Genomic DNA, 25,176 nt, shown 5'->3' on the forward strand with positions numbered 1-25,176 from the left:
TATGTTTAATATTATCTAGAAAGTTTGGTAGAACACATGTAGAAAAAGATAACTGTGATTTGGTCTGACAAAAAAATTTAAGGCATTTTGGCTTCACTTGTCACTTTACTTTGGTTCTACAATTCCTAGCGTGGACAATCTAATCGGTTTACATGACACCTTGAGCTGAACTGCAATGTTTTCATGAGTCAAACATCACAAAGCAGCTATGATTTTTTCACAAAAAATCAGATGATAAAACTATTCTGATGTGATAAATCTATATTACAGGATTGAAGGAACCAAAGGAGAGGCCAAATTCCAGATTCCCTCTGCAGCTGGTTCTGACAGCGCCTGGTACACAGCTACAGCCATTAACAAGGCCGGTAGAGACACCACTCGCTGTAGAGTCAATGTTGAGTTGGACTATGCTGAACCTGAGCCAGAGAGGAAGCTCATTATTCCAAAAGGAACCTACAAGGCCAAAGAGATCACGCCTCCAGAGGTGGAGCCCCTTCATCTGCGTTATGGTCAAGAGCAGTGGGAGGAGGGAGACCTCTATGACAAGGAAAAGCAGCAGAAACCACTGTTCAAGAAGAAGCTGACTTCTATCAGAATGAAGCGCTTTGGTCCAGCTCATTTTGAGTGCAGACTGACCCCTATTGGTGACCCCACCATGGTAGTGGAATGGCTGCATGATGGTAAACCTCTGGAAGCTGCAAACAGGTTGCGCATGGTCAATGAGTTTGGCTATTGCAGCCTTGACTATGAAGTTGCTTATGCTAGAGACAGTGGCGTCGTCACTTGCAGAGCCACAAACAAGTTTGGAGTCGACCAGACCTCAGCTACCCTCATTGTCAAGGATGAAAAAGGCCTTGTTGAGGAATCTCAGCTTCCCGAAGGCAGGAAGGGAGCACACAGAATCGAAGAGATCGAGCGTTTGGCTCACGAGGGAGGACCTGCAGGAGTCACTGCTGAAGAGGAAATGGAAAAAACAAAACCTGAGATTGTCCTTGTTCCCGAACCAGCCAGAGTACTGGAAGGTGACATTGCACGATTCCGCTGCAGAGTGACCGGTTATCCATCACCTAAGGTTAACTGGTATCTCAATGGACAACTAATCCGCAAAAGCAAGAGATACAGACTTAGGTATGATGGCATTTACTATTTAGAGATCACTGAAATCAAATCCTATGATTCAGGAGAGGTCAAAGTTGTGGCAGACAACATTCTGGGTTCAGCTGAGCACACTGTAAAGTTGGAGATTCAGCAGAGAGAGGACTTCAGAACACATCTGCGCCGTGCTCCAGACACTAAAGCAGCCGAGCCTGCACCTGAATCTGGAAGAGTACCATTTGAGGTGGTAAAAGCTGAGAAACCTGTAGAGGACACTCACCTAAAAGAGGTTGTCAAGCTCAAGAAGGCCCAGAGAATTGTCCATGAAAAATCCACAGAGGAGTCAGAGGAGCTGAGGAGTAAGTTCAAGCGCAGGACTGAGGAAGGCTATTATGAGTCCATCACAGCTGTCGAGCTGAAGTCACGTAAAAGGGATGAGTCCTATGAGGATTTGTTGAGGAAGACGAAGGAGGAGCTGCTTCACCATGCCAAAGAAAAGGAGGAGATTGAGAAGAAGAAGGAGGAGGAGCGGCAGAAGCTTACTGCAAAGCCTCTGAAACCAGAGCGGATCAAGCTCTCACCCAGTATGGAAGCTCCAAAGATTCTGGAGCGTATTACCAGCCAGACAGTTGCACAGGGCGATGAAGTCAAGTTCAGAGTCAGAGTTGTTGGTAGGCCCGAACCTGAGTGCCAGTGGTTCAAGAATGGCGTTCAGCTGGAGAAGTCTGAGCGTATTTACTGGTACTGGCCTGAGGACCATGTGTGTGAATTGGTGATCAGAGATGTTAGAGCAGAGGATTCTGCTAGCATCATGGTTAAGGCTTCAAATACGGCTGGAGAGACTTCAAGCCATGCTTTCCTGTTGGTGCAAGGTAACGCAGTTCTGGAGTTTTCATAATTTACTGTAATTGTATATTTAAAGTGGATATTTCCTAAAAGGATTTTGTTGTTGATTTTGCAGGAAGGCAAGTTATCACATTCACACAGAAGCTGGAGGACATCGAAGCCAAGGAGAAGGACACAATGGCTACCTTCGAGTGTGAGACCAGTGAGCCTTTTGTTAAGGTCAAATGGCTGAAGAATAATGTGGAGATCTTCTCCGGTGACAAATACAGGATGCACTCTGACAGAAAGGTTCACTTCTTGTCTGTGTTGGTGATTGAAACAAGGGACGATGCAGAATATACCTGTGTGATTGTAGACGATGATGTCAGGACGACTGCCAGGCTCTACGTTGAAGGTGGGTTGACTAACAGCTGGCTCTGCTATGACAATCCCTAAACATAATTTTTTTCTGTAAATATGATGAACACATAGGACCAGATGTAACTACATATCTAAACACTTGGTCCTCGCTTCAGATCTGTATCCTATCACCACAAACCTTATCTAGGCCACAGTTAAAATCCTTGCAGTGCCCCTTCTAGTCTTGTAGGAAATATTATAAAAATCTTGTTGTGTTATTGTGTAGGAACAACTTTTAACTCTTCGGATACATTATTTAAATAATGACCACGCTGCAGCACTGATTCATATTCACCAAATACAGGGAAAACTGTCCTTGTAATGGTGATAAACCTGTTCCTTGCCGCCTTAGCAAACGTGTGCACCACATAGTTTCTGGTCTCAAAGAAACTTACTATTAAAGCAACACTATGTAGTTTTTCGACCTTAAAATAACGTCACTAAAATTATTTCAGTGGCAGAACAACTCTTAACTAGCCAGATTCTAGCATCACTGCAGCGTGAGCAGGCTCGCATTGGCTGCAACAGCACTATGCAACTTTCGTGTTCAGGTAGGATCACTTAGCCCCATCTGCTGCTAGCAGAAGAATGCAACCTGCTTTATGGCATACGTCACATGTTTTACTCACAGCGTGGGTGGAGTTAGCCAACAGCTAACTATAAGACGAAATGGTCTAACATGGAATCCGCAAAACCAACACCATGGCAGAGCCAGCGAAGAAGCCAAAAGAAAGATGGGAGTAATCAGACACAAGCCTGAACATGAATCAATATTGGACGGGCTTACACTCTGGATTCGCTGGTTCCGTCAGCTCATTTAACAAATTCCACATGTATTGTGCTGCCCACAGGGAAGCTTATACAGCGACGGTATTTACGACACTGGTAACAAACAGTTGCATTTCTCAACCAGATGGGGGAAACCATGAGCAAAAGTTACATAGTGTTGCTGTAAACTGGAAACAACAGATATGGGTCATCACTGTATCCAAAACTCTAGTTGCTGATGAACTGTCTATATTATTTGATCAACAGGAGCTCCACTGGAGATAGTGGAACAGCTGGAGAACACTGAGGTGCCAGAGACGTACACTGCAGAGTTTGAGTGTCTTGTGTCTCGTGAGGATGCAGAAGGCAGCTGGTTCTTTGGAGAAAAAATGCTCTCTCCCAGCAGTAAATATGTTATGTCCTCCCGTCGTGGAAGACACTCCCTGTCTGTCAAAGACGTCAAGAGGGAAGACCAGGGAAAATACACGTTTGAAGTGGGAGAGTTCAAGACAAGTGCCTCACTGAAGATGCAGTGTAAGTTCATTGTATTTTGTATGTTGTTCAGTTTGCATTTATATCTGTTTGGAACTTCTGAAGGTAGGCCAATGTCCAGTGTTCGACAGTGCCAGTCTGACATTTCATCAGCTTTCTTGTAGCACCACAAGGTACATCATCATCTACAAGCTGTAGGATTGCTAAACTATCACTGTGAAGCTTCTTTCATTCATTAGTTGTATATTTTGAGGTGTAAAGAATACTGTAGGCTCTAAGGAGTGCTACTCTTCATTTTATTGTGGATGTATCCAGTGCCTAACAGGTTTGTCTTGATGTTTCAGTGCGTCCAGTGACCCTGATCCAGCCCCTGACTGACCTGACCATCTGTGAGGGTGACATTGCTCAGCTCGAGGTTAAGTTCTCCCAGGAGAACGTTGAAGGAACCTGGATGAAAAATGGGCAGCCCATCAAGGCCTCAAACCGTGTACATATAGTTATTGACAAACAAGTCCACAAACTCCTGGTTGAAGACACCAGCAAGGATGACTTAGGCACATACTCCTTTGTTGTTCCTGCTCAGGGAATCTCAACATCTGCAAAGCTTGTCATTCAGAGTAAGTGGCCTTGGATGCATGTTGTTTTTAAAATTATTTAGTTTTCCAAAATAAAATTACAATTAAAGGTTTTATGTGTTGCAGCTATTGGTATCCTGATCCCACTTAAGGACACTAGTGCCATTGAAGGCACCAAGGCTGTTCTGGAGGCCAAGATCTCTGCTCAGGACGTCAGCTCGGTCAAATGGTATCACAATGGTGAGCTACTGACACCCAGTGACAGAGTCCAGATGGTGTCAAAAGGAGCCAAGCAGCGTCTGGTCTTCAACAGGACCTACGCTTCTGATGAAGGGCACTACAAACTGGTGGTTGGCCGGGCTGACACCAGCTGCAGATTCACTGTTGAGCGTAAGTAATACCATATGAACTGAGTGAGATTTAAGCATGTTCTGACTTATAAAGACCAACAGTTGTCAATAGGACTGTCTCTATAGTGCAAATCTGAGCTTTGTGATTATATAAGAGTTACCAACAGGAATATGTAAGAGCACTAATTAACAATTAGTCAACTTGCCTAACTGTTGTGCCACCTCCACAGCTGTCCAGATTGTGACGCCAATGAGGGACAAACAGTGCTCGGAGTCTGAGAACGTCACCTTTACAGTCGAGGTATCTCACCCGGGCATTGATGCCTTCTGGACCTTCAAAAGGCAGCCGCTAAAAGCTGGTCCTAAGCACAAGATGGAGTCCAAGGACAAGCACCATACCCTGACGGTCATGAATGCCATGAAGGATGAGGAGGGCGAGTACATGTTTGCTGCTGGTGAGAAGATGTGCACTGCTTCACTCACTGTGACAGGTAAGCCAGGTGACATTTTTGAAATGACAGATTTATTCAGTGAACCTATAGCTGACTTATTTTTAAAGTTTATACATTTTAGTACTGACTGGACCAAGAATTAACTGATGGGTACTACCTTCTTTCACAAGGTGGCGCTATCACAAAGCCCCTGCATGACTTGGTGGTGGCCGACTCCCAGACTGCTGTGCTGGAGTGTGAAGTAGCCAACCCGTCTGCAGAGGGCAGTTGGCTGAAGGATGGCCACGCTGTCGACTTCAACGAGAACGTGGTGAGCGAGATGGATGGAGCTGTCAGGCGTCTTGTCATCATCATTACCAAAGCCACCGACATGGGAGAGTACACATATCAGGTCGCCACTTCCATGACCTCAGCCACCCTGAAAGTGGAAGGTAGGTCCATGTTTTTTGAAGGACACATGGAGCAGGTAGCCTATTTAACTTACTCATAAAGAAACGACTGGTTAGATGCTGTGTGGTTAGTGTTGTGTTCTTCATAATATAAAGAGAATATATACATTTAGGAAGGTTTGATGTAACATTTGACAGCATATGCATTGAATGAATCAAAGGCATATGTCTCATTGTTGGGGAATTTCTTCAAAAGGATTTTTACCTTTTTCAGTTATGGCTTGCTGTTGCATGTGTCCATAGTCTTGGTTCCTTGCAACCCGCAGGTTGAGAGCAAATGAACAAGACAGCCGCTGACACAAATAACCAAACTCTGGATTAACAATCATGTTTGTCTCTGCAGCTGTGAAGGTGAAGAAGACCCTGAAGAACCTGAATGTGGTCGAGACCCAGGAAGCTGTGTTCAGTTTGGAGCTGACCCATGAGAATGTGAAGGGAGCTCAATGGATCAAGAATGGTGTTGAGATTGAACCCAGCGATAAATATGAAATTAGTATTGAAGGCACAGTCCACACCCTGAAGATCAATAACTGCACCACATACGACGAGTCTGTGTACTCTTTCAAACTGGGAAAACTGTCTGCAAGCGCCAGGCTGAATGTTGAAAGTAAGAGTCCACTGATGCTTTTTTCAAAAACATAACACAAACTTCAAATTCTTAAAATTCTAAGAAAAAACCTCAAAGGTGACCAGAGGTAGAGTTGCTATGTAAAGGCTTATAATTGTTATATTTTTCCTGCAGCCATCAAGCTCTTGAAGAAACCAAAAGATGTGACATCATTGTTGGGTGCAACTGCTGTATTTGAGGTTGGCATCTCTGAGGATAGCCTCCCTGTGAAATGGCTGTTCAACAATGTGGAGCTGAAGCCCAACGAACACTACAAGATGCTGTCTGAGAAGAAGAACCACAAACTGATCGTCCAGGACGTGGACAACAGCAAAGCGGGAGAGTACACTGCTGTGGTGGGCCACCTCCAGTGCAGCGCTCGCCTTTTCGTTGAGTGTAAGTGAATCTTTGAAGAGGAAGCGTGAAAATGACCAACAAGGATTCAGTTATCTTGTGTTTAAGAATCGAAACTTGTTGACTGCCAGTAAACCATTCTACTACTCTGTTACTACTATATACTACTAATAACATTTTCCCTACGAAATTAAACCATATGCCTAGGAGTTGGTAGAACGTTAAAGCTATGCTGTGTGCCCGCTAACACAGGGCAAAGCTCCAAACTAACCTCATGGTGTTCCTTGTGTGTTAGGTGTCATAGAAATGCAGAGTGAAATTAGCAACATAAATACAAGGCTAACCTGTTCAATGTTAGCTTAAATGCAGTTAGTGTTAACCTATTGAACAAGTTAACATTAATGTTTGTCTAGGACTATGAACGCATGTGTCATATATTATATCTTCTGAAATATAAACCTGAAAACCTCTTATGTTGTCTGTGTCATTGTTTGATATTAGTGACTTTTCTTCGTGTAGCTAAACATACAGAAGACACAACATGTGGAAATGAATTTCCAGTGTTACCACCTCCCTCAGAGTAACACTGGAACATACTCCACTCTTTTCTAAAATATCTTGCTAATATTAAAACACAAATACTAGTTATGGAAACAAATCTCAATGTTATGTTTGCTTAGCATTATCAGAACATATCTATTTCAGTGTGGTTTTCTTGCCAATAAGTCTTCCTATTTCTTTGCTGCATACACCAAGTTAAGGAACTGTGCTGACATCCTCACATTTGCCCAGAAACACAATAACACAATTTCAAGATACAGAGACAAAAATTTGGGACTTTACGAGGCCCTTTGGTGTCAAAGCTGTAATAATCTGTAAGGGTTGACTTTAAAAAGAGAACTTTGATGCTGCTGGAGGCTTTGGGCTGCATTCAATCTCCACAAAACATCCTGAGTCAAACACTGAAATTTCTCTCACTTCCATGTGTTTCACAGATTAACGTTTAACAGCAAGAGTGCAAAGTTATTGAGATAAACAAAAGCCACGTTAATCAGCATCAAACATCTGCTACCTTTCTGTGTAACAGGTCATTTTTAAACTTATAGACATGTACAAGCTGATTCTACATAACGAGCTGCTTAAAATGCAACTAGCAGTTATTAGTGCACATGGTGAAATGTTCCAAAGGTTGGATGACTTTCTGTAACAGACCAGTATTAACAGTAGACAATGTAAGTCTAACCTAACTTCTTTTACTTTGCCTTTTATTCTGTCCATATTTCTGTTTTTTGCAGCTTGGTTAAACCTCAATTTTGTTTACTTGTTTTTTTAATTAGAGTCCTGGTAATTCTAAAAGGATTTCTTCCTGGGGGTACCAATGTACATACCTAATCCACCAGTCTGAATGAGCTATTTGTCTGTAACAGCAGTGTAAACTACGTTGAGACTGACACTTTCTCCTCATATCTTGCCCTCAGCTCTGCGGGTCACCAAACCCATGAAGAGCGTGGCCGTTGCAGAGACACAGGTGGCCACGTTCGAGTGCGAAGTTTCCCACTTCAACGTGCCGTCTACCTGGCTGAAGGACGGTGTGGAGATCGAGATGAGTGAGAAGTTCAGGATCGTGGTGCAGGGAAAACTCCACCAGCTGAAGATCATGAACACCAGCAGGGAGGACTCTGCAGAGTACACCTTCGTCTGTGGGAACGACCGCGTGTCTGCGACGCTCACAGTCAGCCGTAAGTTCCTTCACTTATCTGCTGGCACTGATAGATGGTTGGGCATTAAAGCTCCAGGCTGGGAGACATTTGACAGATTCATAAATGCATTAAACCACCTTCCATCTACTGACATCTTTCTCATTTCAAACACTGAACCAGTTATCATGTAAACCCAAACTCTCCAGGCTGACCATTAATGCATTAATGCATTCGTGAAAATGAATATGTAAGTTGAAAACTTGTGCCAGTTGTTCTTGATTAGCATGTTATGATATTTGGAAGAGCGTTGGTTTTTATATGTGACTGTATAATGATATAATGATGAGACCAAATTCAGGATTACTTAGTAAAAAAAAGAGTATGATGGGCATTATTTTCCGTACAGTGTTACGAACAGCCATCTGAAAGTCTTAGTGAGCTGACCATCATTTTGCTGTTTCCAGCTATTCTGATCGCGACAATGCTGGAGAACCTGAATGCTCAGGAGAAAGACACGGTCACTTTCGAGGTCACCATCAACTATGAGGGAATCACATACAAATGGCTGAAGAACGGCGTGGAGATCCGTTCCACGGACAGATGTCAGGCTCGCTGCAAAGAGCTCACTCACACTCTGAGCATCAGGAATGTCCACTTTGGAGACAGTGCTGAGTACACCTTCATGGCCGGTTCTGCAGTTACTACAGCCAAGCTTTATGTTGAGGGTAAGATTTGTTTGTTTCTTGCTGTGCAGGTGTTGTATACACCCATCCTGCAGAACCTCCTTAATTACCCCTAGACCCTGATACAGGAACCCTACAGCCTCCTCAAGGACTTATAGACACTCTTATGGACTGTAGAGCTTCTCTTAGAACTTCACCTATGGACCTTCAGAACCTTTTAAGACTTCCAGAATGACCTCCTTAAACTACTGGAACCTACTTAAAGACTCCTACAACCTACCAGTGAACATGACATACACCAGAGCTTCCTAAATGATATCCATAACCTGTTTGCCAGAACTTGGGGACCAGTAGAACCACTAACACTAACCCTAAAGCCCAACCAGGGCATGACTAGAACCTCTAAATTTTCTTTGCAGACTTTCTCCATGTGAGCCTCCTAAAGAAGTGTTTTTGGACTTATTTATTCATGTTTTTCCTTTCATTTGCCATAAACTGTCAGTCAGAGCTCTGAACCTTTCAAATAAATGTGTCATACATAAAAAAACAGAATTAAACCACCTAGAGGCGCATCAAGTGTTAAATCTTGGTGATTTTAACACTGAGCAATCTGATTCCATGTGAGCAGCAAACACTGATATGTTTTAGTTTTATTTATGTGTCTGTGCTTTTTCTGTTCCAGCCCGTGTGGTTGAATTCACCAAACATCTGAAAGACCTGAAGATCACAGAGAAGAAAAGGGCAACTTTTGAATGTGAGGTCTCTGAACCGAACATCCAGGTGATGTGGATGAAGGACGGCCAGGAGCTGGAGATGTCTGACAGGTATAGCAGCACTTTTACTAATTGTACAGACACCATGACAGGAAGCAAATGTTGACCATGTCTTTTTCTCTTTTGTGCACGACCTTGTCTGTTTGCTGCAGATATAAAATGAGCTCAGATAAGTTTGTGCACCGTCTGGTTCTCCCATCTGTCCGTCTTTCTGATGCTGGTGAATACACCGCTGTGGCTGGGTCCAGCATGTCCAAAGGCACGCTGGCAGTTGAGGGACGGGATGTGAAAATCTCAGTGTCAGGCAGCAGACACATCACTGTGAGTTCATTTACTGCCAGCTCCTTTGGCTGCTAGTCTGCAAAACCAGTTGAAATAGTTTTTCCTAAAGCATCTTACTTTGTGTCAATTTTAGGTTTGTTAAGTTCCTGTAATGATACTTATTAGGAATCTCTCTCTCTTTCACCAAGATTCCAGGGTGCTAAGATCTCAATCCAAGTATTCAACCCCACAATGCTCCTTTTTTTGCAGGTTGTCGAGAAACACAGGGCGACCCTCGAGTTTGAGGTGAACGAGGATGACGTGGAGGGTCGCTGGATGAGGAACGGTGTGGAGATCCAGTTCTCGGTGGAGGAGAGGTTCAACTATGCCACCATCAAGAAGCTGCACCGCCTCACCATCTCTGAGACCTTCAGGAGCGATGCCGGGGAGTACACCTTCTTAGCTGGCAAAAACAGAAGCACCGTGAATCTTCATGTCACGCGTAAGAAACTCCGCAAACCAGCCTGCTGTCACTGATCGGCATCAAAGTCCCACAGTTTACAAGCAAAGCGCTGGCAATAAATTCAATAGTAAAAACATTATTATAATCATAACCACTAATATACACAGTGTTGGCTTCAGAATCTTCAGTAAGTAAAAGTACCCATACCATAGTGAAAAAATACTCCTTTATAAGTAAAGGTCCTGCTTTTAAACTGCTACTATAGAACTACTGCAGTGAAAGTGAAGTAAAAGTACTATTTGTACTGTGACATCACATTGTTGATCCTGAGTGATCAAAGCTTTTTGAAGCTGCTGCAGCTGGAGCTGTTTTTAACTACATACATACAGTTACTTTAGTCCACTGATTCCCATCCTGGGGATTTGGGGCCCTCCAAAGGCTCACTAGATAAATGTGAGTGGTTGTCAGATGATTCATGGAGAAGATAATAAATAATAATAATAATAATAATAATAATAATAGAATTCCTATATTCATTTTTTTTTATTAATGAATGGGATTGTAATTTATGAAAGCTGAGACATGACAGCTCTGCAGAGATTTACTTTCAAGCAGCCGAACTTTTCCGTGCATCAGGGAAGTGGAAAGACCTTACACATCTTCATCTTGTCTGTTGTGTCTTCAGTGCCAGAGCCTCCGGAGATCGTCAGCCCCATGGAGCCGCAGACGGCGATGTCAGGCAGATCTGTTCGCTTCACGGTTCAGGTGAATGGCATCCCCCAGCCTCAGGTGAGCTGGTACAAAGACTCCCAGGCTCTGTCCACCAGCTACAAGTGCAAGTTCCTCCATGATGAAAACAAGTACACCCTGCTGCTGCTCGAGGTCTTCCCAGAAGATGCCGCCATATACAGCTGCGAGGCCAAGAACGAGTACGGAGAGGCAACAAGCTCCGCTTCTCTCACTGTGGAAGGTGTGTTTAGAAAGTTACGACCGAGAAGTTCACATTTTATATGTTGTTCTCGCATTTCACAGCATTTATGTCAAAACAGGCAGCAACGATGTGGTTTTGTTCTCTTCTAAACAACTTACTAAACATTTCCAAAATAGAGAAGAAGAAGACTGATGCAAATTCAATCCAACATTGGATCTGCAAACGCAGAAACAAAAAGCAAGGAGGAGTTGGAAAAATCCGAGTACATTTATTGCAGGTTTTTACCTCTGCTCTCATATCTGTCTGTAAACCATGTAGATGGTTCAAGGGCTTTCATTGTTGATCGAGCACTGAATAGACCACAGTGATATGAAATAACTCTCCTCCAGGAACCACCGTATTACATAAACCTGTACAAATTCTACAACAAGTATTTGTGGAAACAAAAACTACACAAGTCAGACAACTGCATGTGTACCAGCAGTGCAGGCAGGAGATTAGATGCTGTACAAGGGACAAGGACAATTAAGGACAGTGCAGAGTTGTAGTGAGTAAGTTGCAAAACAAAGTTGTGCAAAATATTTAAAGATGTGATGAAATCTAACAGGACACACAGCTTGGAAGCCATGGTGTAGATCCATGATTTTACAGATTCAAGGTGCCGGCCATAGTGCTGGCTAAGATCAGAAACAGAAATAAAGTTCCAAAGATTTGCTGTAAATAGTATCAAAAAACAGGACCACTAATCTGAAGATACCAGACTTACGTTTTCAAAATGGCCTGTTTCAATCTCGAGAGTCTAGAACCACATACTGTTCTCTGTTGAAACTGACTATTAGAACTGCCACTGATTGCCATCGTCTTGTCTTCCAGTTCCTGAGGTGGTTGAATCTGTGGCTCGGGTCTCAGCTCCAGTCCTCATCTCTCCCATGCAGAGCATCCTGGTCCCAGAGGGACGTCCTGCCCAGTTGCAGTGCACTGTCTCAGGGGAAGGTAGTGACCTCTGCTCACGTTATTCTGGTTGCTGGTTTAAAGATTTTTATTGAACTCCAGAGAGACACAGGCCTTTATTTGGCCCTGGGTTTTATTAGGCACATGTCTTTATGTTAAATGTCTTGGCTTTTATAACAATTTTTCATGATATTTTAGTAGAGAGCCTCCCTTTTCTCTCAGCCCTTTCTGTTTTAATCTGCTGGTTAAAAACAAATCAATCTTAATGTTTAAACACTGGCTTTTGTTTGTGGTGTTTCTGTACTGTAAGATAGACAACCACAGAAACTGCACCCAACGGGCAGTTACAATTTCAACCCAGTGAATGTTGAAACACATGTGGTGCTGATGATCCTGACTGTAACTGTAACACTGTGTGTCCAGATCTGCAGATTTCTTGGTTCTGTAATGACAGAGAGCTCAAACAGTCAGACATCTTCAGGGTGTCTCGTTATGGTGACACTTGCCAGTTGGAGATTTCCAGGGTTCTCCGCCGCCATGAAGGGGAGTACTCGTGTGTCGCCACTAATTCAGCAGGAATGGTCACATGTGCTGCTACTTTGAACGTTGATGGTGAGTTTCTCACATCTCCAGCATTGTCCCTGACATTTTAGATCAAACCCTGAACCTAACATAGTGGTTTCTCCTGTGGTTTTCTCCATGTCTGTTTTCATGTAGAAACAGTATCAGTGTCTCTTAGCTAAGCAGATCCCAGAGGACTTACAGTGGTTGCTGAGAACTAATCTGCATGAATTACAAAGATGATTTTTTCATACCAGTGGATACATGAGCATCTCTGTCTGTGACTTACTGTTCAGTATCAAAGAGTCTTGTTCTGAGTATGTTGCATCAAACCATCAAGTTTGCTTAGCTTCACAAATCTAAGCACCTGTTGACACAAAAACAGAATGAATAAAGTCATTAGAAAGCTGCATGCTGGGGCAGAGGAAGTGACAAAGTTTCCAGCTTGTGTATGTAACATGTCAGAGCCGGGTGAGGAAGTAGAGTCCAGCTGTGTCCGTGTGGAAAAATCATAGCCGAGATTAACACCAAGATGTGAAGCTGTTAGCATGAAGCTGCATATTTGATCATTTTGTTACCAAATAATAAAAAACCATATGAGACTTTTGGAAGGAGTCACTGTATAAGAGTCACTGTATAACTGTACTTATATCAGATACTGCTGGGCTAGCATCATCAAAAGAAGAGAAAGTCTACTGTCTATTAAGTCTGTCTGATTCCAGGATTAATAATGTTTTGGACTAGATAATCTGATTTCACTCTGCTTCAGACTGTAAACAAGAAAGTTATAAAGCTCATCCACAGCATTGTTGGTTGAACTTTGATTGTTGAGCGTGGCTTTTTGAACCCTGACAGTTATTTATTTATTTATTAATTTAATAGGGACAGTGCATATACAAGACACATACACACATACAAGACATACATATGAGACATACATACAGACGTTTCTTCTACATGAATTGCTCTTAACAGTAGGGACCTCTTTGTTGGAGTCATGACTTTTTATTTCTGAAAATTGCAGCATGGTTAAAACAGCACTGAATTCTGGAAGCCTAGCTTTCTGGGTTCATCACACCTCAGCACGGAAATGTCAGAGCTTTTTTATTTAAAAGTTATGCCCCAGTCAAACTTGCATGATTGACAGCGGAAACCAGCCACTGTCCACTGCCTCACTGATACTGACTGATCCTCAACACATCACTCTTGGCAAACAAGCTGTCACACAAGTAACCTGAAGAAATCATGATGAAGAATGATGTGTTGACTTAATTGTACTCTTTCTTGTTGCCCAGATGAAAAGGCCTTAGCTAGTGTGTCAAGCACTGGGGCTGAGACTAAGCTAAGTCAGAGAACGGAGGCTCAGACAGAGACTTTCAACTCTCTCTTAGTGGGTCAAACCTCCCACAGTGTTGAGTTTACAGAGACGGTCTCAGAGAGTTCCTCTGTGTCTTGGGGGCTGGTTGAGATTCAGATGGAGAGCTCTGAGAGCAGTTTTGATATCAAACTCTCTGCCAGCCCTAAACTGCTGATGGAATTGAGCGACGTCTGCGTGAAGAGCGGCGACATGGCCAACTTTAGCTGCTCTTTTGACGGGCAGCCCTTCACTCAAGTGGTCTGGGATCATAATGGCCACAGCCTGGTGGACACGGAGCGGGTGAGAAGGTCTCAGAGTAGGGGGTTGTTGTCCCTGGTCATCCAGGGTGTTGGTGTGGCAGACCAGGGCGTGTACTGCTGCACTGCCACCAACCAACATGGCCAGAACAGCTCCTCTGCCCAGCTCACTGTTGAAGGTGGTTAATGTTTCTTTTTTATTAGTCTGTCTCTCCATCCCACCTCTCCACTGCTTCTCATGCCTCGCCCCCCTCTCCTTATTAAGTTAATCCACTGAGCCTGTAACCTGTTAGACTGTAATTGATAACAAGCTTTGTAGTCTAGTTTGTTCCCTTCCTGCTGCTGCTACTTTCGCTTGCTAACCTCATCATCCATGCCACTAACTTTAGTGTTTAGAGTCACAGCTTGATACTCTGACCCCTAATTACTCTCCCTAACTTTATTCTCACCCAGCTAAAGAAGCAAATCTCAAAGCAGAAACCCCCATCCCTACCGATTCTATGCATACATTGTCTCAGGTGGACAGGGAGATCCCCAGAGATTCCCCTGACCAAGACAAGCAGGAGGTGTTGGAAAAGCTGGGATTGACACTTCCATCTTCCCAGAGTCTTTACAGCCTTATCAGCCACCTGTATTTCCCTGATGCTGTGCCTCATGACAAGCAAAGTCGACGCCTCTTCAGCTGCTCTGAGTTCCTGATCAAACTCCCCCCTGACCTGCTGGTCAGAAACAGAGACAGCAGCTCCTTGCATTGCGTTCTGAAGGAGGTTCCCACCCAGTTTGTCATTTGGTTTTACAACCGTTTGAATGTTGAGGATTCTGTGTCTTACTCTTTGAAACATACTGGCCCCCTGTGCTGTGTAAACATAAAAAATGTGGGAACTGGACGAGGGGGCTTTTACACTTGCAAAATTATCAACTCAGCAGGGGATGCTGAGAGCAGCACGGTGATGAAAGGTTGGCATTTGCATGCTTTTGGTCCTTCTATTCGTTCGGGCTCACCACTCATCAACACTGCTTTTTACCTCCACACCCAGCAGAGGCACACTTCTTCAACCAGGTTTTAACCACTGTGTTTAGGAGAGGTCGCTGACCTCTCTGCCCCGCTTTACTGACTAAAACATCAAAAGCGATAAAGGGAGAGGGAGTCATATCACTGAGCCTCTTCCAAAAACCAGTGTCCACGCACTAAAGACCAAAAGAGAGCATGCAAGAATGTCTTATTAAAAAAAACAAAAAAAAAACAAAGGAAGGATGATATGGATGCATGACCTGTCACTGATTCTAACAGTCATGCACCATATGCGACACTATGTTCAGTTTGGAGACTGGTTTTAATTGGAAACATTTGTGTCTTTACAGTAACTGCAGTGGAGAAGGAATCTATGGTCCATGAGGAGGTGAAAGGTAAATATTGTTTTCTGTGATATCTTTGGATATGAATTCTTCATTGGCCTTCTTTTTGAAAATTGTGTGTTTTGTATTTTGACTTTGTCTTGGTTGTGCTAAGAAGTTCATGAAACATTTTGAACTGAATATACCATCAACAGATATTTATCTACATTTTTCTTTGCAAGGAAGCTTGTACTTTTTACACTGTACATGTTTAGTTCCACAAAAAAATCAGTGTTTTTTCTGAGGGGTTTTCCTTCAGAAATGATAGAATGTTCATAGAAAAAGGATGGTGGCCATAAAAGTACAAAGAATTTTGAGTAAATCAAATTACCTTGCAGTCACATATAACTTGCTGTGTTTTCAGAGCAGCTGATTGTATGTGGTTGGAGTAAATGTCTCACCTTACTTTAAACTGTCATTGTTCTACTCAGTCTTCTCTAGCTCAACCATAACAGTGGAAGAGGAAACCCAGGAGTCATACTACACTGACCTAAAGTTACCAGACAAAACCAGAACACTTGAACTCAAGCCAGAGTCCAAACGATACTCCAGTACTTTGGAGAAAAAGAAAGAAAAACCAGTTTTCCTCAGCGAACTTTGTCCAGCAGCTGTGGCTGTTGGAGAAACTGCTACATTTACTGTCAAAGTATCTGGTTTCCCTAAACCCACTGTTCAGTGGTTCCACGATGGGCAGATTATAACCACTTCGTCTGTCTATACATTCGTTCATGAGCGAGATGAGTATAGTTTGGTCATTAACAAAGTTCAAAGGGAGTTTGAGGGAGAGTACTCCTGTACAGTCAGTAACAGATTTGGTCAGTCGACATGCACTTCTTACCTGCATGTTCAGGTGAAAGACTCAGAAAGGGAGGAAAAAGCTAATGCAAAAACATTTGTACCAACTGGCAAACCACCAGAATTCACTAAAAGTATAGAGTCGGTTCAGGTGACAGAGGGAGGGCAGGCCTTCTTCAGGTACATTGTGACCGGAGATCCTCTTCCGGAGGTTCAGTGGCTCAAAGGCAGTTTCCACATTCAGTGTGGTCAATTCTGTATCATTGTAAACAACCCAGACGGATCAGGCTTTATTAATATTCTGAGTGTCAAGCAAGAGCACAGAGGTGTGTACACCTGTAAGGCCTCCAACAAGTTTGGTGAAGCCTCCTGTGCTGCTGAGCTGCTGGTGTTTAGGGAGACAGTTCAGGAAGAGCACACATTAGTTAAGAAATCAAAAGGATTGAAGATATCCATGACAGAACAAACCACAGAATCCAGACTATACCAGGAACAAAGACGATCAGATCAGATGATTTATACGATTAGCACTGATGACCGGCAGATTATTCCCAGTGAGGAGGTCGGAACCCTCAGTGAGCTCGATATCTCTGCTGCCACTCTTCATCGAGAGCAGCTTACCCACCAGGCAGCAGTGCTGCAGTCTCAAGAAATACAGGAAAGGGTTTCTCTGGCTCCCAGCCATCCGCCACAGGTCTCAGCTGTTCCTGCAAAACAGCTCCACATGGCCACTTTCTTATCTTCAGTCCAGGAGAAACAAAAGATCACTGAGCAGCACGCCGAACGGATTCTCAGCCCCGAGGTAGTCGAACTTAAGTTAGTCAAAGAACAGCCTTCCAAACTTAAATCAGCTACTTCTGAAGAGGTCCTTCCTCTCGCTACATTGAGAGCCGAAGCCTTGACAGGTCGGGCTCCAGAGCATGTAAAGACCTTAGCCGAACCAAGGCAGCTCATTACTGGTCACCAAGTAGAGTTTGCTTTACCCATTGTTGATGAAACTTCAGGCATCTTGCAGAGACCAGAGGAAGAGAGGAGTTTTAAAGTCACAGAAGGGGTGAAGATTTTGTACTCAGCCCAGTCTATAGGGCAGTTGCCACTCACAGAAGGACACTCTGAGCTACTGCCAGCTTTAGATGCTGCCACCAAACCCCTGTTAGAAAAAGAGCTGTCTAAACAAGTGGTAGCACCAGTGAGTGAAACTAGAGTGGCTTTATCCAAAGAGCAGAAATTTTCAATTCACAGTCCAGAGCAGGAGAGTATCAGCCCACACAAAGATGTGCTTTATAAATCAGCTGTAACTGCTGAAGAGACGTACGAGCTCCAGGGTGAACAGACAGGACAGGTGCCAAGTATAGCATCTTCTGTGTGTGTGCAGCCTCAGCAAGAGGGACAGAGACTTCTGAACCTGCAGGTTATCAGTGATCAAGACGTTTTACAGTCCGAGGGAAGATTCACAAGTGACAAGCCCTCCACAGAGCAGGCAAATGCAAGTAAGAGTCCAACAATGTTGCATTCAGTGACCCAAGAAGAACAGCAGACTGTGGTGTGTGAAGCAGTCTCAGAGTTTGCAGCGAAGACTGATGCCATATCAGTTCAGCCAAAGAAAGAGTTATGGCAAACAAAATACCTTCAGTCAGTTCATTCTTTTCCACTGTTACCCAAGGAAGGCTTACTTATCATCACTATGCCTGAGCAGCAGGGGGCGATACAGAAACAGGAAAAGGCTAGAAGACATGCAGCTACCTCAGAAGAAAGAAGAGAGATTACAGCAGATTATCACAAAGATCTCGATGTGTCAGTGACTGGGTTTGAGTCACAGCTTCGAACAGAAACCAGACCTCCAAACATCCTCCCAGTCTCCTCCCAGTCCACGCAGCTGTCAAAGGAGACTCCCCTTGTTACTGACATCAAGCAGAAGCGAGCACTAGTCCAGAAAGAGGATTACTGGAATATCATGCACTCTTTGAATGTCACAGACACTCATATTCTTGAGGAGGGTCACACCATTAGTCTTGAAACTGATAAAACATTCAAACCTAAGATAGATATTGAGCCCAAGATCCCTAAAAAGCCAGTTTTTATAGAAGAGAAGGCTATTGCCACTGAGAGCTGTACTATCTTAGAAGCCACTGAGCAGGACTTTGCAGTCCAGATCCAAGAGGGCCAGTCGGTCCGACAGTCAGTGTTGCTAGAAGAAAAGCAGGTCATTATGGGAGAGCAGTCACGTGATATAGATAAAGCTGAAAGCTCAGCTGTCAGCATCATGATGCAACCTAAAGGAGTTCTGTTGGCTCATGAGTCTCAGGACACTCAGACACTCCCTAGAGAACTTAACTTTGTGATTCAGATCCCCAAACCATCCAGTCTGAATATACGGCATCAACTCAAAGCTGCTCTTCACTCTGCTGTGGCCAGTGACCAGCCAGTGTTACTGGCGGATGTCTTAGGAAGGTTAGAGGCAGTGCAGGTACGGGAGGTGAACGTTCAAAGAGAGCCCAGACAGGCCGTATATACATACCTGATCACAACACCGGACGCACCCCTGGAGATCACACTGTCTTTTAAGGGGGACTATCCTCAGGCAGCTGACCTCAGGTCTGAACTCCAGGTAGCTCTTCATGCTATGGTTTTCCAGGAGCATCAGAGCCTTACCTCAGAGCGGCCGGGTACGATGCAGATCGACAAGCCTGAAAAAGTGTTTGTCAGCTCAGCACCCTCTAAAGAGCTGTTGTCACCTGTGGTGGATACTGTGATGGTGGCAGAGAGTGCAGCTGGGTTTCCTCCTGCTTTATCTCAGTCTGCAGCTGTCAAAACTGAAGCCAGGGCCTTTTTCCAAAAAGCAACTGTCCAGAGTCAGTCTGAGATCCATGAGTCTATGCAGGTGAGCTCAGAGATGGTTGCCACCTCTGCTGAAGTGACCACTACCATGCCTGTAGGGCAAGTTGAACAACATGTAGACATTTTTGTCCACAGAGAAACCAGAGAGGAATATCTTTCAGAGGCAATAATCATTAGTGAGTCATCTGACACACTAATGACTACAATGGTAGGTTATCCTGTTGTCATTGGTTCTCTGGAGGATGTTTGCATTGAGGAGAACGACAAGGCCATTTTTACTGCCACCATTAAGTATGTCACAAAGGTCAACTGGTTTTTCAATGGACAAATGGTGAAATCTGGTGCAGAGTTCAAGTGTTCCAAAGACCACGACACATACACCCTAGTTATTGACAAAGTTGTCAAGGAGAGGCATCAAGGAGAGTATGTCTGTGAGGCTGAGAATGAAGTCGGCAAGACTACCACATCTTCAAGACTCACTGTGGTCACAAGAGGTTTGATGATGGCCAGTTCTTTGATATCATCATCAACTAACTGCACACGCTGGTGACCTTTACATTCTGTTGTCTGCAAACCTCAATCTTTATATGAACTTGGGATAGTTTTGAGTTGCATATCCACAAAATACTACTAAAAATATGACTAAATTCAAAATATAATGTCAAGTTTTTGTATTTTTGGGGGGAGGGAGGAGCTTTCTTGGTATATTCCAAAAAAAAAACAAAAATTTGGAGGTTTGAGGTTTTAACCAGACAGCAGCAACATCATCAGTTTTCCTTTAAGCTCATCCATTCTTCCACAAACATAGTAGCCCATATCCATTTCCTTCTTTCCAAGGAATGCCATATGACTGCACATCTTTAAACATCCATCACCTTGCTATTCCATTATTTTTTGCATGCTTTCTCTCCTTATTGCAGAATCCTTGTTCATCACATCGTCATCCCAAACTTAACACTGGTTTCCTCCCTCACAGTCAAGAGTAACTCTGTCACTTTCCATCCCAGGTTCACTACTTCCAGTAGCAACATTCCTCATTTGCATTCATTTCTCCTTCTTCTGTTTATTTACTTTGTCTTATTGTCTTTGCTTCCAACCCCACAGGGAGACCTGTGTTCAGACGCAGAATTGTCCCTGTGGAGATCAACATTGGCAGTGTAGCCAAGTTTGAATGTGAAATCGAGGATGCTCCAAATGTGACTTTCAAGTGGTTCAAAGATGGACTCCCCATCAAAGACGGTGATAAATACAGGATTATCAGTCGCTTCAGCACTTCCTGTCTGGAGCTGCTGAGCCCAACCAAGGACGACAGTGGTGAATACACCTGCAAGGCATCCAACCAGCATGGCAGTGACGAATGCTCGGCTTCTCTGGTTGTGACAGGTAAGAGTAGCACGTTTCCTCCTTCGCTGGTTGGGTGTTATAGCTGTTCTTGGTGTGGAAGGAAAATGGACTCTACAGCTGTAGTTGGTTTCCATGGTTGAACATGTCCTTCCTTTGAGCGACGCTGATACTTGACATGTTGTGCTTCCTTTGCTTAATTACGAATTAATTATTTTCACTAAGCTGTTTATAGTTGGTTTGGGTAAGGTAAAATAACAGGGTAAGACATATTCCTACTAATGTCTTTGTCTTTTTTAATCCTTATAGAACAATACCCGCCTGCCTTTATAACTAAACCTGACCCTCAGACTGTGTATGTTGGAAAGACAGCAGTGATACAGTGTGTAATAACAGGATCTGCTCCTTTGAATGTTGTCTGGCTCAAAGACAACCAGGCCTTACCCAAAGTGCCAACACGCTACCAAGCCTCTTGTGACAAGAATAAGCACACTCTTCAGATAAGCAAACTTGAGCCCGCTGATGAGGGGCTTTATATGTGCAAAGTGTCAAATAATGCTGGGACGGCAGAGTGCAGCATGGAGCTCCGTGTTGTTGATAAGCCCAACTTTGTAAAGCCTCTGGGCCCGGTCGCTGCTGTGGTCGGTGCTCAGCTGCACCTGGAGTGTCAGGTGGATGAGGACACTGGAGTAACTGTCACCTGGACCAGAGACGGTAGAAAGGTCCACCAGTCTCCTGACTGTAAACTGTCTTTTGAGGATAAGACAGTTTCCCTTGATATCCTAAAAACCACACTAAAGGATTGTGGAAATTATGTGTGCACCGTGGCAAATGAAGCTGGAAGTGCAACTTGCTCTACTTTGGTGAAGGTACAAGGTAAGGGCTGTCTAGTTGATTTTCATGGATACTGCAGCATTTGGAGCTGTTGCAAATCTGCAGTACTGAAAATGAACACTTCTCTTTGAACTAGATGGTGTACGTGCAGCTCCAGCTTCCTTTTTTTCAAGTCTTAACTCTCTTTTCTTTCAATGCTGGTTTGCTGTTTTAACATGACTCTTTTTAACTGAACACCTATGCAGAACCTCCAGTCTTTGTAAAGAGGCTGGAAGCCACCACAGTTTGGAAGCAAGGCAGCACTGCACGACTGCAGTGCACCGTCAAAGGCTCCCCTGAACTCCACACCACCTGGTTTCTAAATAACAACGAGTTGTCCGCTGGTGGCAGATATGTTATCAGTCTGAAGGATGGGGTCTCCACTCTTGAAGTACAAGATCTGACATTGAGTGACAGTGGAAACTACACCTGTGAGGTTCTCAATGAGTCTGGCTGTGAAAGCTGCAGCACTAAAGTAACAGTGAAAGGTGTGTAGATCAGGGCAGTATTTATTACTGAACCAGTTGGATTATTCAACTAAACCGTATGTTTCCCTTTAGAACCGCCATCTTTCAGGAAGGAGCTACTCTGTGTAGAAGCAGTTAGGGGATCTGTAGCTGTGTTGGAGTGTGAGATTGCAGGCTCTGCACCATTTGAAGTGGTCTGGAAAAAGAATAAGAAACGCCTGTCCACAGATAAGAAGTACAGAATAGTGTCACAGGGATCCCTTACCTCTCTGGAAATCCATTCCTTTGAGAGTGCTGATGCTGGTGAATACGAATGCACTGTATCAAATGAGGTTGGGTCGGTAACTTCAAAGTCTGTGACTAAACAGAAAGGTTAGTGATGTAAGGCCTACTGCAGGGTTCATGTTCAGTATAATCCTCTTGGCCTTTTCTATATTTTGATTCCTAACTGTTATTTCAGAGCCACCTATTTTCACAAAGAGGGTTGAGAGTGCTACAGCAGTGTTGGGAAATATCGTGAAACTACAGGGAACCTTAAAAGGCTCAGCTCCCATCACCATCAAATGGATGAAAGACTCTAAGTTGCTAAGAGATGATGATCCAAATGTCAAGATGACATTTGAGAACAACATTGCTAGCATTTCCTTCTCATCTGTTGAGATGAAGCATGGTGGCAAGTATACTTGCCTGGCTGAGAATGAAGCAGGACAGCAGAAATGTGATGCTGTCTTAACCATTCAAGGTTAGAACACATTCAGTTACACTGACAAATATCGGTCTCAAGTTTCAATTCTAGTCTAAAACTTGTGTTGTATTTTAGAACCCGCCAGGATCTTAGATAAAGCAGCGTCCATCAGTGTGACTGCAGGGGATTCAGCCACATTGCAGTGCACGATTTCTGGGAGCCCTGAGCTCAAAGTGAAGTGGTTTAAAGATGGGAAGGAGATGATCAGTGGCCGTAAATATAAAATGACTGTTAAAGACAACACTGCCATCTTAAAGATTCTTGCAGCAGATAAAGGAGACACTGCAGACTACATGATGGAGATTTCCAATAAAGTTGGAAAAGACCAGTGCACCTGCTCAGTCACTGTTATAGGTTAGTTTGAGCCAAGAATACTTTACAAACAAGTTCAACTTCCGCCCTTGATCACAGTTACATGTTTGATCTATTCTCTGAAACAGATCGTGCAGTTCCACCATCTTTCACCAAAGCTCTAAAGAAGGTGGCTGGAAGTGTCGGTAGTACTGTTACCTTGGAATGCAGAGTTGCTGGATCTCACCCTATGGTGGTTTCTTGGTACAAAGACAATAAGGAAATCCACAGTGATGACAAATATAAGCTTGATTTCAGTGAGAACACAGCCTCTGTGATGATAACTAGCCTGGATCAAAGTGATGGTGGGGTTTATACATGCCGGGCCTCTAATGACGCTGGGGAAAAGGAGACCAGTGGTATTTTGTCAGTCAAAGGTTAGAAGACTTGAATTATTAAGATTAAACAAAAATTGGCGGATTTTACAGAAGTATCATGTATCTTGTTTTTCCTCCCAAATAACTCCAGAACCTCCAGTCTTCACGGTGAAACCTGAATCCCAGGATGTGTCACCAGGATCAAACATCGTCCTAAAATCAGCCTTTACAGGATCCGCTCCTCTGCTTGTTAAATGGTTCAGAGAGGAGAATGAGCTTTTCACAGGGGGAAAGTGTTTCATAAAGAAAGATGCCTCTTCAAGCTCTTTAGAGCTTCATTCTGTCAAACCCAGTGATTCTGCTAAATACACATGCCAAGTATCCAATGATGCTGGGAAGGTGGATTGCACCGCGATCCTCTTTGTGAAAGGTGCTGTTTCTTTATTCTAAGTAATTAACAAACTGTTTTTTTCTTTATTAACCTCTTATTTTCTGTAATTTGTGCTGTTAATTTGCAGAACCCCCATCATTTACAATGAAGCTCGAGCCTTCACAGCTCCTGAAAACTGGACAGTCTCTGAAGTTGTCCTGCAAAGTGCAGGGCACGCCTGTTATTGGCATCACATGGTTTAAAAATGGCTCAGAAATTAGTTCAGACCACAGACACACAATGTCCTTCGACAGCTCAATAGCTACTCTGGTGGTAGAGCGCTGCTCTGTAGAGGATAGTGGAGATTATGTCTGCGTGGCGTCCAGCGAGGCCGGCAGAGACCAGTGCAGCAGCTCAGTCTCAGTGAAAGGTTGGTTCAGTCTTGTCTTTATACACTTGAGCCTGTTTTTCTTAATCACACTTTAGATTCTGCCATAAAGTCTGCTCCACATTGTTCTTTAACATGTTCTGAGAGAGTCCACGCTGATTAGTGACTTTAAATTACCAGTAGTGGCAGTTTGGTCAATGTGTGTCAGCTGTGTGCATAAGGTCAGTGCAGCAATAAGAACTACTGTGAAGTTCAGAAAGCACATTTCAATGAGATTCTACTTATTATTCTGGAATCTAGTGTTTTACAACAGAGTGACTTTCAGAGATGAATCATGAATAAGAATCCTAAACTTTGTCAATAACGTGGATCTTTTAACTCCTGACACACCTTCATTGATGCACTGACGCAGGACATAGCCAGGGACTGGAGGGTTTCCGAAGTAGAGCTAAATTAATTCTGCGGACCAGACTGGATTCATTGGCTTAAGACTTGCTCTTCAGCCCTCTGCTGGCTTTACATGTGACATTTATGTTTTCTTGTTATAGAGCCTCCAGTGTTTGTCAGGCCTTTTGAATCAGCTGAGATTGTAAAAGGATCCGACATTATCTTGGATGGAATCGTTTCTGGTTCCAGTCCATTTGAAATAAGCTTCTCCCTCAATGATAAGCTGATCAGAACCAACAAACGGCACATGATACGTGTTGAAAATGACACTGTCACTCTTCACATTGCCAACTCTGAGACTGGGGATGCTGGAACCTACCAGTGCACTGTAGCAAATGATGTTGGGGAGACATCTTGTTCTTTCCAGATTTCATTCAAAGGTTAGTGAATCACTGTCGCTGGGTTGTGATGCTGCTCAGTTTACAGCTGATGTTTATTTACAGAAGTTACAATATTCATTTTCTGGTGAATAGAAAATCCAGGACATTTTCTTTTTGTTTTGCTGGTACTAAATCTCATATTTCT

General features: G+C 43.5%; 1 protein-coding gene across 1 annotated transcript in view; it reads left to right on the forward strand.

Annotated features, from left to right (window-relative positions):
• The window catches only part of LOC113123237 (titin-like), a 171,582-nt gene that overhangs the window by 13,439 nt on the left and 132,967 nt on the right, over positions 1 to 25,176 (forward strand). Inside the window, exons 22-49 of the mRNA XM_026295055.1 lie at positions 271 to 1,967; positions 2,057 to 2,335; positions 3,376 to 3,642; positions 3,945 to 4,217; positions 4,302 to 4,565; positions 4,756 to 5,016; positions 5,148 to 5,408; positions 5,770 to 6,033; positions 6,169 to 6,429; positions 7,866 to 8,126; positions 8,552 to 8,812; positions 9,453 to 9,594; positions 9,696 to 9,864; positions 10,075 to 10,306; positions 10,953 to 11,237; positions 12,072 to 12,191; positions 12,573 to 12,761; positions 15,687 to 15,731; positions 20,457 to 20,735; positions 21,003 to 21,569; positions 21,773 to 22,054; positions 22,127 to 22,405; positions 22,494 to 22,775; positions 22,854 to 23,132; positions 23,219 to 23,506; positions 23,598 to 23,876; positions 23,965 to 24,246; positions 24,753 to 25,031. Coding sequence (XP_026150840.1) covers positions 271 to 1,967; positions 2,057 to 2,335; positions 3,376 to 3,642; positions 3,945 to 4,217; positions 4,302 to 4,565; positions 4,756 to 5,016; positions 5,148 to 5,408; positions 5,770 to 6,033; positions 6,169 to 6,429; positions 7,866 to 8,126; positions 8,552 to 8,812; positions 9,453 to 9,594; positions 9,696 to 9,864; positions 10,075 to 10,306; positions 10,953 to 11,237; positions 12,072 to 12,191; positions 12,573 to 12,761; positions 15,687 to 15,731; positions 20,457 to 20,735; positions 21,003 to 21,569; positions 21,773 to 22,054; positions 22,127 to 22,405; positions 22,494 to 22,775; positions 22,854 to 23,132; positions 23,219 to 23,506; positions 23,598 to 23,876; positions 23,965 to 24,246; positions 24,753 to 25,031 — 8,627 coding nt within the window. The remainder of the gene's footprint in view (positions 1 to 270; positions 1,968 to 2,056; positions 2,336 to 3,375; positions 3,643 to 3,944; positions 4,218 to 4,301; positions 4,566 to 4,755; positions 5,017 to 5,147; positions 5,409 to 5,769; positions 6,034 to 6,168; positions 6,430 to 7,865; positions 8,127 to 8,551; positions 8,813 to 9,452; positions 9,595 to 9,695; positions 9,865 to 10,074; positions 10,307 to 10,952; positions 11,238 to 12,071; positions 12,192 to 12,572; positions 12,762 to 15,686; positions 15,732 to 20,456; positions 20,736 to 21,002; positions 21,570 to 21,772; positions 22,055 to 22,126; positions 22,406 to 22,493; positions 22,776 to 22,853; positions 23,133 to 23,218; positions 23,507 to 23,597; positions 23,877 to 23,964; positions 24,247 to 24,752; positions 25,032 to 25,176) is intronic.

This window comes from Mastacembelus armatus, chromosome 21 (assembly GCF_900324485.2).
Source record: "Mastacembelus armatus chromosome 21, fMasArm1.2, whole genome shotgun sequence".
Classification (NCBI taxonomy): domain Eukaryota; kingdom Metazoa; phylum Chordata; class Actinopteri; order Synbranchiformes; family Mastacembelidae; genus Mastacembelus; species Mastacembelus armatus.